General features: G+C 67.3%; 1 protein-coding gene across 8 annotated transcripts in view; it reads right to left on the bottom strand.

Annotated features, from left to right (window-relative positions):
- LSP1 (lymphocyte specific protein 1) overlaps positions 1-12786 on the bottom strand; it is a 36725-nt gene that overhangs the window by 12911 nt on the left and 11028 nt on the right. Inside the window, exon 1 of one of the 8 annotated variants that reach the window (XM_074371409.1) lies at positions 10352-10874. The exons of 6 other annotated variants lie outside the window; for them this stretch is intronic. In XM_074371409.1, coding sequence (XP_074227510.1) covers positions 10352-10413 — 62 coding nt within the window. In that variant the 5' untranslated portion in view covers positions 10414-10874. Of the gene's footprint in view, positions 1-7134; positions 7369-10351; positions 10875-12786 lie in introns of those variants that run through there. One more of the 8 variants, XM_074371404.1, reaches the window with a different exon arrangement.

Below are 12786 nucleotides of genomic sequence, written 5' to 3'. Positions count from 1 at the left end.
GCGAGGGATTTGCTGTTCCTGCACAAATGCAATTATCTCTTTCCTGCGTCTGCTCTGGCTCCAGGCGCGCCCAGGGTTCAGCCCGAGGGGCTGCGGAATGGGGCTCTGCCCCCAAGTGTCCCGCTCCCCCGCAGGGCCTCGCCCCACCAGGTGCGCCACACCACGCAGACCCCAACGGGCCGGCCTATGGCTCTCAGTTCTGAGGGGGAATCCCCAGGTTCCGGGGCTGCATCCACTGCCTCCCGGCCCCCAGCTCAACATGCCGGCCCCCTCCTCTCCTTCGTCCGCAGCGCCCGTCTCCCCCAAGGCTTGATGCTGCCAGTCCTGGGCCTGGTCGGGCCTCCCAGCTGTCCTAACCTCCTCCCCCACTCCGCCCCACACCGCGTGGCCGGCTCCGGGTCCCGTCTCGACTCTGCCCCCTGCAGGCAGTTCTTGGGCCGCCCCACCTGCCTCTGTACCTAACGCTTGGCTCAGAATCCAGGGAAGAGCCTGGGGGCTGAGCTGCGGGTCCCGGGCCCAGGGGAGGACAGCCAGGCCTCAGTGCCCTGGACATCACGGGTGAGAGCGGGCCAGGAGGCCTGGGGAGCTAGGCTGGTCACACAGCACACAGCAGGAGCAGGGCACACCCATCTCCCCATGACCACTAAGGAAACCAGTCCCCTCGAGGACCCCACTTCCCAGGCTCTGGCACCTCAAGGGACCGCAGAGCCCATAAGCGCAGGGACAGAGTGTGGGGGACCTGAGCTCCGGAGAGGCCGCTAAGCCCGCTTCCCACACACCCCCAAGGCCCCCAAGGGCAGCAGTCGGCCCCATGGGGAGCTCAGCAGAGGCCAGCAGTAGCTGGGCAGCACCCACGCCCCATGACTCCAGGGGGGCCCCCAATGGTGTGCAAGGCCAGGGAGGGGTCTGCAGGGTGGAGGGGGGCAGGGTGTTGGCTGTCACTCACCCTCTCAGAGGCAGCTGGCAAAGCAGCTGTGAGGGGTGAGCCAGGAGCACAAAGATAGCCCCAGGCGAGCAGGTGGGTGGTGGGTGGGGTGGCAGGCGGCTGCCCCAGGCCGGGGGTGTGGGCTCAGGAGCGGCAGCTGCTGGGAACCTGGTCCCCCGCCCCGACTGCCCTGGCGCTGCTCCAGCTCCCCTCTCAGCCCGCCCCTCTCCTGGCCCGACCCCCTCCAGCCGCACCTTCCTGGGTATGTCTGGGCCCTGCTGGGCGTCGGGGGAAACAGCCCAGTGGGCCAGGGAGATACTCCACTGGGCAAGCACCCCCCCACTGCCCAGGGGAGTCCCGAGGTGACCTTAAACTTGGGTCTGAAAGATGAGCCAGGGTCTATGGATTGGACCCCAGAGGCTGAGGGCTAGAGAAAAGTCAGGGTCAGTGGGTGGGGGAGACTCAGGGAGGCTGTGGCCAGGGAGGGGAGCTGTGTGGAGGTGCCCCAGTCGGGTCCTGTAGCAGGCAGCCCCAGGCGAGCTTACATCATTGCAGGTGCCACCACGTTAGCATTAGGGAAGGAAGACTAGCTGGGACGGGGAGGAGGGGGCAATGCTAGGAGTCAGGAGGGAGAAGGGACAGGCCAGGGAGGCTGCCATGGCCAAAGGGACAGGCCTCTAGAGCTCCCAGTGTCCAGCCCACTCCCGAGACAGGAGAGGTGGGAGCCTGGGAGGGGGTAGGCCTGGGGTACACTGAGCCTGGGCGTGCGGAGAGTAGGGTGCATGGGGATGTCAGCGGGACAATCAGGAGGGAGGGACTACAGGTGAGGGGGGCCCCGGCCCACCTGGGCATGGAGAACCCCTAAGGAAGCCCCGGGGACCAGGGGAGGGAAAGGCCCGGGGCAGTGAGTCCCTGGGGGCCCCAGGCCCGAAGCCCCTTCCCATCCGCCCCCCTCAGTGGAGGCCCTGCCCTCCCGCAGGGCACCTCCAGGGCCTGCAGACTGCGGTCAGAGCTGAGGTCTGGCCTGCACCGTCAGCCACCGCTGGGGTCCTCGGGGGGCGCGCGGGTGCCAGTTCCTCCTGACCCTTCCTGTGGCTGTCACTCCCAGAAGGGGTACCACATGGGGCAGGACCCAGGGGCCTGGGGAGATTCGGGGCAGAGGCCAAGTTGGGGGTTACAGGGGCCACTGAAGGTTCCGAGCAGGGAGGCGGGTGGAGTGCAGGGTGATTGGAGGGGGGCCTGAGGTGGGAAGCCTGTGGTCACCCTGGAGAGCCAGGAATGTGGGTGGGCAGGAGAGCGGGCAGAGCCGCGTCCTGCTGGCTGTCAGTCACCCCGGGAGGAGGGAGGGCCCAAGCTGCGGGGAGGGGCAGACGCCTGGCCTGGGAAGCAGCCCAGCCCCTCCAGGGAAGGGAGAGGCCAGGACCCAGCAAGGCTGTGGCTCTGATCTCTCTGACCCTCCTTCCCAGACTAAGACCCAGGCCCAGCCTCAAGCTCCCCAGCTGTACAGAGGGGTGCTCACCCACTTGGCAGAGTGAAAACTGAGACTCCCCCTAGGCAGGCTGGCGGTGCTGGCAGGCCTGCATCCCCAAGAAGGAGGCTGAAGTCCCACCGGGGGCAGGCCTGGCCCAACCCCACGCCACATCCCATTTGGCACCGTGGGCAGGCCACATCTGGGAGGCCTCCCTGGATGAGGGGGCCCCCCTGCAGAGCTGGCTCCCCCTACAACCACAGAGAGGATGGCAGCCCAGAGGGTGCAGGCTGGGGGTGCGGGCACGCTCCGAGGTGTGGGGACGGGACTCTGAGGGGCCGGCCCAGGGCACCCAGCCCAGAGCTCGGGGAGTGGGGCACAGCCACAGCCTCTGGGACCCCAAGGCTGGCATGAGAGAGGCCAGCTCTGCCGTCTGCTCCATGGACCAGGGCTCCAAGGCCACAGCACCCTAGGGCGGCCCCAAGGAAGGGCTGAGGTGCCCTTCCCAATGCGGGACTCCAGCTGCCTCCCAGCCCCCAGGGAGGGGAGGGGGCTCTGTGACCTAGGCAGGTGGCTTCAGGGAGGAGGCTGGAGCAGCCTGTTTCGGGGCCTCTTCATCCACAGTGACACCGGCCAGTGCTGCCGCCTGCCCACCCCCACCACAGCCCAGGCAGGGTCTGCATCCCAGTGGGGTCCCTGCAGGGCCTCCCCACCCATCTGCCCACAGTGCAGCAGCATTGGGGGGCATCTTGTCTGGGGGGATCCCAGATGTCCCACCCAGAGCCCCCAAAGGCAAGCACCCCCTTCTGCGCGACTTTCCTGGCTGGCCCCAGGGGCGGGCAAGGGAGGGCGTCCTCTGCCTCAGCCCTCCAGCCACCAGCCGTCCCTCGGGGTCGAGTCCCCGCCCTCGCCTGCCTCAGTTGGGCTCCAGCTGCTGGCCCTGCCAGCACCAGAGCCCGCTCACCCCAGAAGGCCCCTCCGCCCACCTGGAGGTGCTCTCCGGCTCGGCACCCCGCTTTGTAGCTGTAAAGGGGCCTGGCAGAGGTGCTGCCGGCCCGAGGTCTCCCCCTGGGCGATGACAGCCATCCCATCCCTGCCCAGCCTCCCTCCCCAGGCCGGCTCCCCTGGGCGACACCCCAGCATCCGCCACCTGCTCCTTGGTCTCCCAGCAGCCCAGGTGGTGTTCCAGCTCCCCTCAGCCTGCCTGGGATGGCCTCCGTCCTCCCCAGTCCTCCACCTCTACAGCCCCCACCTCGCCCCCCCCGCCTCCTCACCCCGCCTCGTGCCCTCCCGCCTCTTCTCCTTGCCTTCACCAGCACTTCATTTTGTTGGGTGCTAGGGATCCAGAGATGGGTGAGACTTCCTCCCTGCCCTCAGGTCTGAGAGGCTGACCCCGCAGTGTGGCTCGAGGTCCTCTTCCAGGCGATAGAGGACCTTATTTCAAGCTTTGTTTTGGGGGGAAGTAGCCGGCAGGAAGTCCTCTAGGGTGAGGGACCCTCGTGCCTGCACCCAGCTGGAGGGGCAAGGGGACGTGGAAGGAGGACGTCCTCGGATCGGGGGTGGGCGCCTGGGAGACACTGTCAGGGGGATGGTGGCCAAGGGGAGGCGCAGATGGACGGGGCACGGCATACAGAACTGGCACCCTCCACAGCCCCTCCGTTCTCTCCATCCCTCTCTCATCCGGGTGTGAAGCCCGCCCCTCCTGGGGGACCCGCAGTCCCAGCACATCCCACACGGGCACACCCTCGTCTCTTGCCCCCCAGTCTCGGGGGAAAATGGTGTGGGAGGGGCCTCTGTTCCCATGGGTTCCGACTCCCACATCCTGCTCCAGACCCACCCAGTCCCAGACCTGCTCCAGCCCCCTCATCTGGAGCTGCTGCCCACCCCCCGCCCTGGATAAGCCACCCATGCCAGAGGAGCAACACACCCTGGACTCCAGATAAGCCCCTTTCCCTCTCCTGATAGCCGCTGCCCGCTGCGCACTGGGTCCCTGGGGCACCCTTCACCCCAGACCTTTGACGCGGTGGCTGCCTTCCGCCCGTGCAGCTCCTGGGGAGACCAGGCTCCCAGTGCTGGTCAGGGAGATCGCAGCTCAGGCCTGCCCATCACACCGCTGGCCCCAGAGGCATCCAGGCTGGTGGGGCGAACCCCCATCACCCACCCAAACAGCACGATGGGAGGCTGTCCCTGCCGCCCAGGTGCCCATGCACCAGTGAACGTCCCTGGCTTAAGGGAGTCTGTGACCCTGAAACTTCCTCGTGGGGGCTTTGCCACCCTTACAGCTTGGCCCCACGGAGCCCCGAAACTTGGTCCTTGGAGACTCTGCCAAGACTGGAAAGTGGGCACTTGGGCCCCTGAGCCCCAGCACCTCAGGCTTCCCCTTGGTCCTTGAGGCTGGGTCCCCACAGTGGGGTCCAGCCTCGAGCCTGCTGTCCCTCTGCTCAGCCCATCACCTCCCTCCAGCTGGGCGCCCTACCTCTCGTGATGTGCTCCATGGTCAGCCGCCTCGCCTCGGCACCGGAGCTCTTCTACATCTCTGCCACCGTTTGCTCAGACCAGCCTGCCCGTCCAGGCTCTCGGTGGGTGAGAGGTCAAGGCCTCGGAGTTTGTCCTGCCTATTGGATCCTGGCGTGGCTGGCCGGCGCTGGCCCCGTGCTAGCCGTTCCTCCCTCTGCCCTGTGCACCACACACACGGGTCTTTCCTTTCTCCTCCGAGTCACTGACCACAGTGCTGCAGGGGCCTGGGCCAAGATCTACGGCAGCCCAGGAGACATCCCGGATGCCCCCGCACCATCCTTCGCAGCCATGAGTCGCCCTGCCTACCCCTACGCCTACGAGCTGCAGCGCCCTGGCCGGCCTCCCGGGGGACTGGACAAGGGGGCTGACCACACGGCACCCCACCAAGCGGCAGCCCCAGCCTCATCTCCTGGTCCGGCCCAGTCTCCTCCTGGCTCTGGGCGGCCCTCCAGGAGATCCAGTCGCTCCGAGCCCGGCTGGGACTGCCTGGCACAGTCCTCGGAGCGCTCACGAGGCCAGGCTTTGGCACGCTCCAGGACACGCGACTGGTGGCTGACACCAGCGGGAGCCTCTACTGCGCCCTCCCCCTCCTCCTGGCAGTGTCCCAGGTCACCTCCCACTCCCGAAGGCCCCACGCGCACACAGCTCTGCACGTGGTCAAAGGGGGTCTCATCCCCAGTCGGGCCAAAGGGGGTCTCATCCCCAGTCGGTTCCAGGGTCTGCACATCCTTCAAACTTGGCCGCCCACCTGAGCGCGAGGCACAGCTTGGCATCTGACCGCCTGTCCGTCTGCTCCTGGCTCTGCCCTCCGGGAGAACCCCGGGCCCAGGTGCATGGAGCAGTGGGACCCTCTGCCTGACACCTCCTCACCATCTCTGTCACTGGAGCCCCAGACACCCCACCTGGCCCCTAGCCCCTTGGGACTAATCATCCTGGAGGCACAGGGGCTTTGTCACTGGACCAGCCATCTTTCAGTCTTCACTCTGCCACCCCTGGCTGTGTGTCCTCTCATTCTGTGGACCCCACCACCTGTCCCCTGGGGCGGTGGGCAAGACCCCAACCTCCCTGAGCTCAGCTTCCGTATCTACACAAACAGGGGCAGGGGGCCAGCCTCAGCGGGCCCGTGGGACTTGCTGCTCTCCGGGGAGCCCCAGCAGGTGGGACCAGCCCTGGTCCCCTGCCCCCAAGGTCCAGAGCAGCATCATTGAAAGGGGTGAAGTGACCCCTCCACAGCCAGCACATGGCTCCTCACTGACATCCCCCTGCCCCCCTCACCCCGTTGCCAAGGCGGAAACCAGGGCTCAGAGGAGGCACAGCTGGGGTTCCAAGCCCCTGGCCCCTGAGAGCGGGGCTGGAGGACCATCCAGGTGGGCCCAGATCAGTGCAGGGATGCCCCCTCGGCCCCCAGCCCCTGCATCCCTCCCCCCTCACCTGCCCCGGGTTTTCCTCTCCATCCCTTCCCTTTTCTCCCCTCCTTTCCTTCTCTTACCTGCCTGCCCTCTCCCACCTTCCCAGGAGAATCTGGACGAGCCAGAGGCAGCGCCGCCCCCACCTCCCGTGTGCAGCCCCACCCCGCCTGGCCCCGCAGGGTCTCCTTCCTCACCTGCAGCGCAGGGGTCCCGCCGCAGAGACGCCTGTTGCCCCTCGGGCATCCCCCTCTCCTTTGTTGCCCTCAGTTGGCCTCTCCCCGTCTTGACCACTGTTCCATCCCCATCCCCTCCCATCCCGTCCTGTCCCCACACATCCTCTTTCTGTCTTCACGGAGGTCCCTCTGCCCCTCGTCCTCTCCACTCAGTCTTCCCCTCTCCTTCCTCCCCTTACCGGGTAGGATGTACCTCTGGGGAGAGCACACAGCACCCCGGCCACAGCCTCACCCCCACAAGCCTCAGGACCTCCCTGTCCACAGCGGGCAGCTGCCGCCCCTTACGCCCCCAGCACCCTCAGCTTCTGGGGTGCGGAGGCCTGAGCCCACCCAGGGCCCAGGGCCAGGGCCCGTGCCTGCCCGGGGCCGCCCAGCTTCTCATCCCTGAGCCCCCACCTACAGTGGGTCTGCCCCAGGCCCCCAACCTGTGTTGAGCCGCTCTGAGCCCGATGAGGTGTTCCTAGGGGCCACGGCCCCTCCAGCCATCCCTCGGGGCCCAGGAGCCCCGGCACCCTGTCGAGGCCCCGGCGGGGATGGAGGCACCAGCCCCGCGGTGCCCAGTGCGCCCTGGCTGCTGCTCACTTGCCGCTCTGTCCTACTCGGGTTTGTGGGCTGGGTCTGGAGCCTGGCCTGAACCTCAGCGCTCTGGGCTCCGGCCCCGACGCCCTGCCCAGGGGCTGGGCCGCTTGGTCCCTGTACCCCTGCAGCCGGCTGACCCGGGCTCCCAGGGCAGCATCCACACCACACGGCAGACCACCCTTCTCCATGGCAGTACCACCCACCAGACGCCCGGCCCTGCCAGGGCAGGGGCCACCCCACCCCCAGATGCAGGGCCTTGGGTGGGCCTGAGGCAGCCACGCCCCTCGGACACTGTGGTTTGTGGGCCTGGCTTCCCCCAGCCCCCTTGGGCCAGCCCAACAGGCAGCCGGCCTCATCCCTTGCCCTGCTGGCCACACCAGGGTCCCTTGAGGCCTCCTGAGAGAGGCTGCCCAGGGTGGGAGAGCTGGGCACAGACCTCACCAACGTGTCCAAGGTGGACGTGTGCTGAGGCCAGCAGGCAGAGGGCTCCTCTGGCCTCCAGAGCTTCCCTGGGGGCCCCGGATACACTGTGCCAACTCGGCCCCCACCTCACAAAGCCCGGCCCCCTCAGACTGCATGACCCGGCAGGTGGCCCGGAGTCTGTGCACCTCGGAAAGTGGGCGGGCCCAGGGTCCCCTCGCTGCCCCTGACTGTCCTGAACACTGACCTGGCCCAAGGCAGGCCCAGGGAGAGCACGGACTCTCCCCGGTGGCAGGAGGGGACGGGGTAGTCATCGCAGCCGCCTGGGAACGGGCAGAGCTCAGCACGGAGGCATGCAGGGGAGGGGGCAGCCTGGGGTCTGGCCCTGCTGGCCTGCAGCCTCCTGCTGGGCACAGACACACAGGGAAGAACCAGCACCTGGGAGGCTATAGCCCCAGGGTGAGCCGAACAGAGACGAGAAATACGAGGGGTGGGGGACAGCTTCCCTGCTGACCTGCAGGATCTTTTTAATCTACTCAGACTGGACTCAGTGGACCCTCCAGCTGCTGCTGGTGCCAGTGCACTTCTCCGGCGCTTGGCACAGGGAGGGTTGTGCCCCCACTGCTGTCCCCTTCACCCCAGGGCCCAGGCATCTGAGGGGAGGGACTGGGGTGAAGCGGCTGGCAAGGGAGGTGGGCTCCCCACTCCCTGGGGGATGGGCGAGTCACAGCCTCTCTGAGGCTGGTTTTCCATTGCCAGCTGGGGACAGAGGCCAGCAGGCCAGAAAAGCCATTGATTTGCAGGAGAGAGGCCGGTGGTGTGCGGCGTTTGCGTGTGGCATGTGGGTGTGTAAGGGCTTCCCGTGTCTGGGTCGGGAGCCGGAGGGTGTGCGGGTCCGCGCACATCCGGGAGCTCTGGTCGCCGGTTACAGGCAGGCTTGTTCGCGGGGCCAGACACGGTCTGCTGCCCTTTGTGAGGGACCCAGCCCTGCCGCCCGCCCTACCCCTCAGGGCAGGGCTTCCCGGGGAGCCCAGAGGGGCGCCCCCTCCCGTCCCCACCCTGGCCAGCCCCCTGCAGGCCCGCCTGCCCTTGTGCAGGTCCTCGCGGGCTTGCACCGGGCCTTCCCCTGCCCTCAGCCCAGCTGCACCCCTAGCCCTGGCGGCACCTGCAGCATGCCCCCTGCTCATCCGGGGTGGGCAGCGGCCTGGCACTGGGTTTGGGAGCCGCATCGAAGCCACGCCTGGATGGCGCATGTGACATGGGCTCTCCCCGCCACTCCCCAGGGGGCCGGGCACCTCCCCTCATGGCCTCAGTTTCCCCGTCTGTCAAGTGGTGCTAGTGAGCCCCAGGACTGACCTAGCAGGCACTTCCCGGCTCCTGGGCCACAGGCTCCCCAGAGGGGGACAGTGGTGACTTGGGAGGACACATCCCAGCTGGCAGGGAGGAGAAGCCCCACCTGAGACACGTGGCCCTGTGCGAGGGCCCCCTGGTGAGCAGCACCCGGGAGGCCGGGCAGAGCTCAGGAAGGAGAGCTGTGATGCCCAGGAGATGACTCACGACGGGGTCTGCCTTATGAGTGGGCAGAGTGGGGCTGCCAGGTAGCACGCCCAGCATGGCCCCCTCCAACCCTCTCGCGGGTCCTGGCCTGGGGGTTGTGGCCCTCAGCCACGCCAGGCTGGGGCAGGGAGAGGGCCACCACTGCAAGTCTGCAGGGGCCCTGTGAGCTGGAGCTGGTTGGGCCTGGGGCTGCTCTCAGCTCCACTCAGAGGCTGCTGAGCCCACCTGCATACCTTGTCCCTCCTCCCTCCCAGAGTCCAGGCTGAGGTGGACCTGGGGATGCTGAGGGAGGCCCATTCGCCTCCAGAAGCTGGCTATCTGCTCAGCGTGTGCCATGCCATCGAAGGAGGCAGGGGCAGACTTGCGAGCCTGGCAGAAGACAGTCATCCCAGCTCAGGAGAAGCCAAGGCAGGCTGCATGGAGGAGGCAGCACTTCAGCTGGGCCTTAGATCCTGGAAGGGTGGAGGTAGAGGAAGAGCACTGCAGGCAGCTCAGAGGAAGGTGGTGAGAGGCCCATAGCTCAGAGTAGTGGCTCTGAGCCCACCTGTGACCCTTTTCCTCTGCTCTCTCTCCATGACACTGTGAGGCAGGTGTTACCACACCCCCACTTTACAGAGGAGGAAACTGAGGCCCAGAGAGGATAGGGCACTGGCCCAAGGCCTTAGGGTGCAGGAGCCAGGATTCCAGCCAGGGAAGATCCAACTCCGAGGCCTGAGCACTCAGGTGGCCCCACAGTGCCTTCCACGCTAGGTGCACGATGAGTCGGAGTGGTGAGTGTGGCTACAAGGTCCAGTTTCATTGTCTGTAAGCTGAAGGGTGACTACGTGGTCCCCAGGGGCCAGCAGGACCACAGAGGAGGCCTCAGAAGCCATGCTGAGGCCATGCTCTTCACCTAGGAGCACGAGCCGGGGCAGGCACCCAGGACCAGGGACAGGGTCTTCGAGCAGAGTGTGGCCGCTGCCTGAGGCCCAGCGGTGCAGGCGGGCGAGGGCCAGGGGAGACAGGCCTGCATGCAGACACCCGCGCACGTGCACACGGTCCGCCAGCCTGGCTGCCCCTCGCCCTGCCCGCGGCGACGGCGGGGCCGCAGAGCCGTCGGGAGGGGGACCGGCTCCTGGCAGGGACTCGGGGAGCCCCACGCCCAGGGCGGCCCCGGCTCGGCGGTGCCAGGCCTCCCTGGGCAGTGCCAGCGCGGGCGCCTTGCTCTGCCCTCCGTGCCCCAGCCTGGGCGGGAGGGACCTACCTCCGGAGGCCCTCCAGGCCCTGTTTGCTAGAATTCCTTCTCGGGCGCTCCGGGCTGCTCATGATGCTGGTGGCCGCCCGCCTGGCCGGCGCCCTGGCCTGACCCCAGCCCTGGGGGCGCTGCGGCTGCTTCTTCAAAGGCTGCTGCCCGCCGCCCTCTGCGGCTGCCCTGCTCCTGCGGCTCCTCCTGCCACGGGGACCCTCTCCCCCTCCCCTCTCTCTCCTTTTCCCCCTTCCTTTCCCTCCTCACTCGGTTCCTTCCCTCGATTTCCTCCGAGCCGTCTCTCCCTCTGTCTGGCCGTCTCATCTGTGGTTCTGATACCCCCTCCCCTGTCTCCTCTCTCTGTCTGCTTGTCTGGGGCCTTCTGTCTGTCCGTCTGGGTCCCTCTGGCTCCCGGGGGGTCTCCTGGGCTGGCTCCCCTCTGGCTGTGCTCGGGCTGCCCGTGTGCCCCTCTGTCCCGCCTCTGCGGCCTCGCGGCCTCTGGGGCTCTCGGCCCTCCGTCAGGACGCCTAGCAGCTGCCTGCCTTTCGTTCCCCCCAGCCCCCTTCTCCGCCCTCCTCGGTCTCCTCCACCTCCCCCTCCCCCTCCTTCGGAGACTAGTAAAAATGTCAGAGAGAAAACCCTCAGAGCCCAGCAGCCTGGGGACTCAGCAAGACCTCAGAGGCCTGTGATGGGCAGTGTGCTGCCTCCCTCCCTGCCTCCGCCCCTCCCGCCCCCCCCCCACAACTGCCCTGGCCACCTTGGCGGCCCCGCCCTGCCCCACTTCTCCTGCATCCCACTTCCATCCGCTCGCGGGGTGCCCGGGCCCCCACCTCTGCCTCCCCATCCCTGCCTGCCTCTCCCCTCGCCTGGTCCTGGCCTAGCTCATCTCTGGCCCCAGGTCCAGGGCCCTCTGTGCCTTCCCCTGTGGCCCCTCGGCCTCCCTGGTCCCACACTCGGCCCCTCTCTCCTCTCTTTTCCCTCTGGTGTCTCTCTGTCTCTATCTCTGTCTCCCTCCTTCCCTCCCCCTCCCTTCCTCTCCCCTCCCTTCCTCCTCTCCCTCCTCCCCTCCCCCTCCTCTCCCCTCCCTCCCTGTTCTCCATTTTCCCTTTGTTTCTTCCCAGCCCTCTGCTCCTGTTGTCACATCCAGGGGGGAGGCCCGGGCACCCCAGGAATCCTCTCTGCTCCCCAGGCTGGGAGGCTTCCGCCCTCCGCAGCCCCCTGCCAGGCTGCAGTGGAGGGTCAGAGCAGCAAGGCCCCAAGCGGCAGGGAGGCACACAGCCTCCGCTGTTGGTGGGGGAGAGCCATGCCCCCAAGAAGTGGCTGGTGGCACCAGGTCAGGGGTGCCCCGGCCAGCTGCCCCCGTGCCCGTGCTCTGGCCAAGGCCCGGGAAGAGCAGCCCAGCCCGCTGTTCCTCTGGTTGGGCTTAGTCACCGTGACTCACTTGACAACCCTGGGGCGAGTGGCCCAGTGGCCAGATGAGGGAGGGCCCGCACTCAGGCTCACGGGGAGTCGCCAAGGGCCAGCCCGCACTGAGCCCTCTCACACCGAGGAGCTCACCAGGCTCGCCGGCGCTCACGACCGCCTGGAGAGGCAGCTGCCACTGTACCCGTGGCCCAGATAGGATGGGGAAACCAAGGCTCAGACTGGTACCCGAGGTCGGAGAGCTGGGAGGGGGCCTGGTAGAGCCAGAACCCAGCCAGGTCTGCCGACCGCTGGCCACCCCAGCACTGGCCCGGCCTACCCCCGCCACCCTCCATCCCCCAGCCGCAGAGGAATGGCCCTCTGGCTTCCGCAGCTAGTCTGACCTCTGGCTGTGCTGGGGGGCCAGGGAGCACCTGGGGGTTTGTGAGTAGACGAAGGGCCAGGTAATGGTCAGATCAGCGAGCGGGCGGACGCGCGGGTGGATCCTGTGTGAGTGCAGTGTGTGTCCGAGGTGGCGGCAACAGTCGGAAAATTTCCATATGGCCCATGGGCCTGCGGTGACTTAGGTGGCGGCTGGCTGGTGGAGACGGCGTGGGGGTCAGGAAATCCGACTCAGAGTCCTCCCCCACCCACTTCAGGCTGTGACCCACAGCTCGTCTGGAGGGGAGCCAATGGCTTCTCGCTTCCCCCCATAACCCAGGGGGAGGCAGAGAATGTGGGGTCTGCTGCTGAGACAGCTGCGGCCCCTGCCCACCCCAGCCCCCAGCCAGAGCTACAGAGACCTCAGGATTCTGGTGGACGAGGAAGGAGGGAGGGTGGCAGGGCCAGGCCTCAGGCTGAACCAGATCACCTTGGGGGAAGTACGTGTGTGTTTCATTTCCATCTCAAGCTGCCCATCCCCTCCTCGCCTCTTAGTTCTGGAATTCTGGTCGCAGACAGCCAGGAGTGAAGTGTGCCAAGGCGTATCTTGGTTCAAAAGAAGGAAAAATATTTTCACAGGGGAGAGGGCTGTCTTGGGATTGCGGGAGTTC

This window comes from Camelus bactrianus, chromosome 10 (genome assembly GCF_048773025.1).
Source record: "Camelus bactrianus isolate YW-2024 breed Bactrian camel chromosome 10, ASM4877302v1, whole genome shotgun sequence".
Taxonomy (NCBI): domain Eukaryota; kingdom Metazoa; phylum Chordata; class Mammalia; order Artiodactyla; family Camelidae; genus Camelus; species Camelus bactrianus.
Note: the sequence above shows the minus strand (reverse complement) of the source record. Positions and strands in the feature narration are given on the sequence as shown.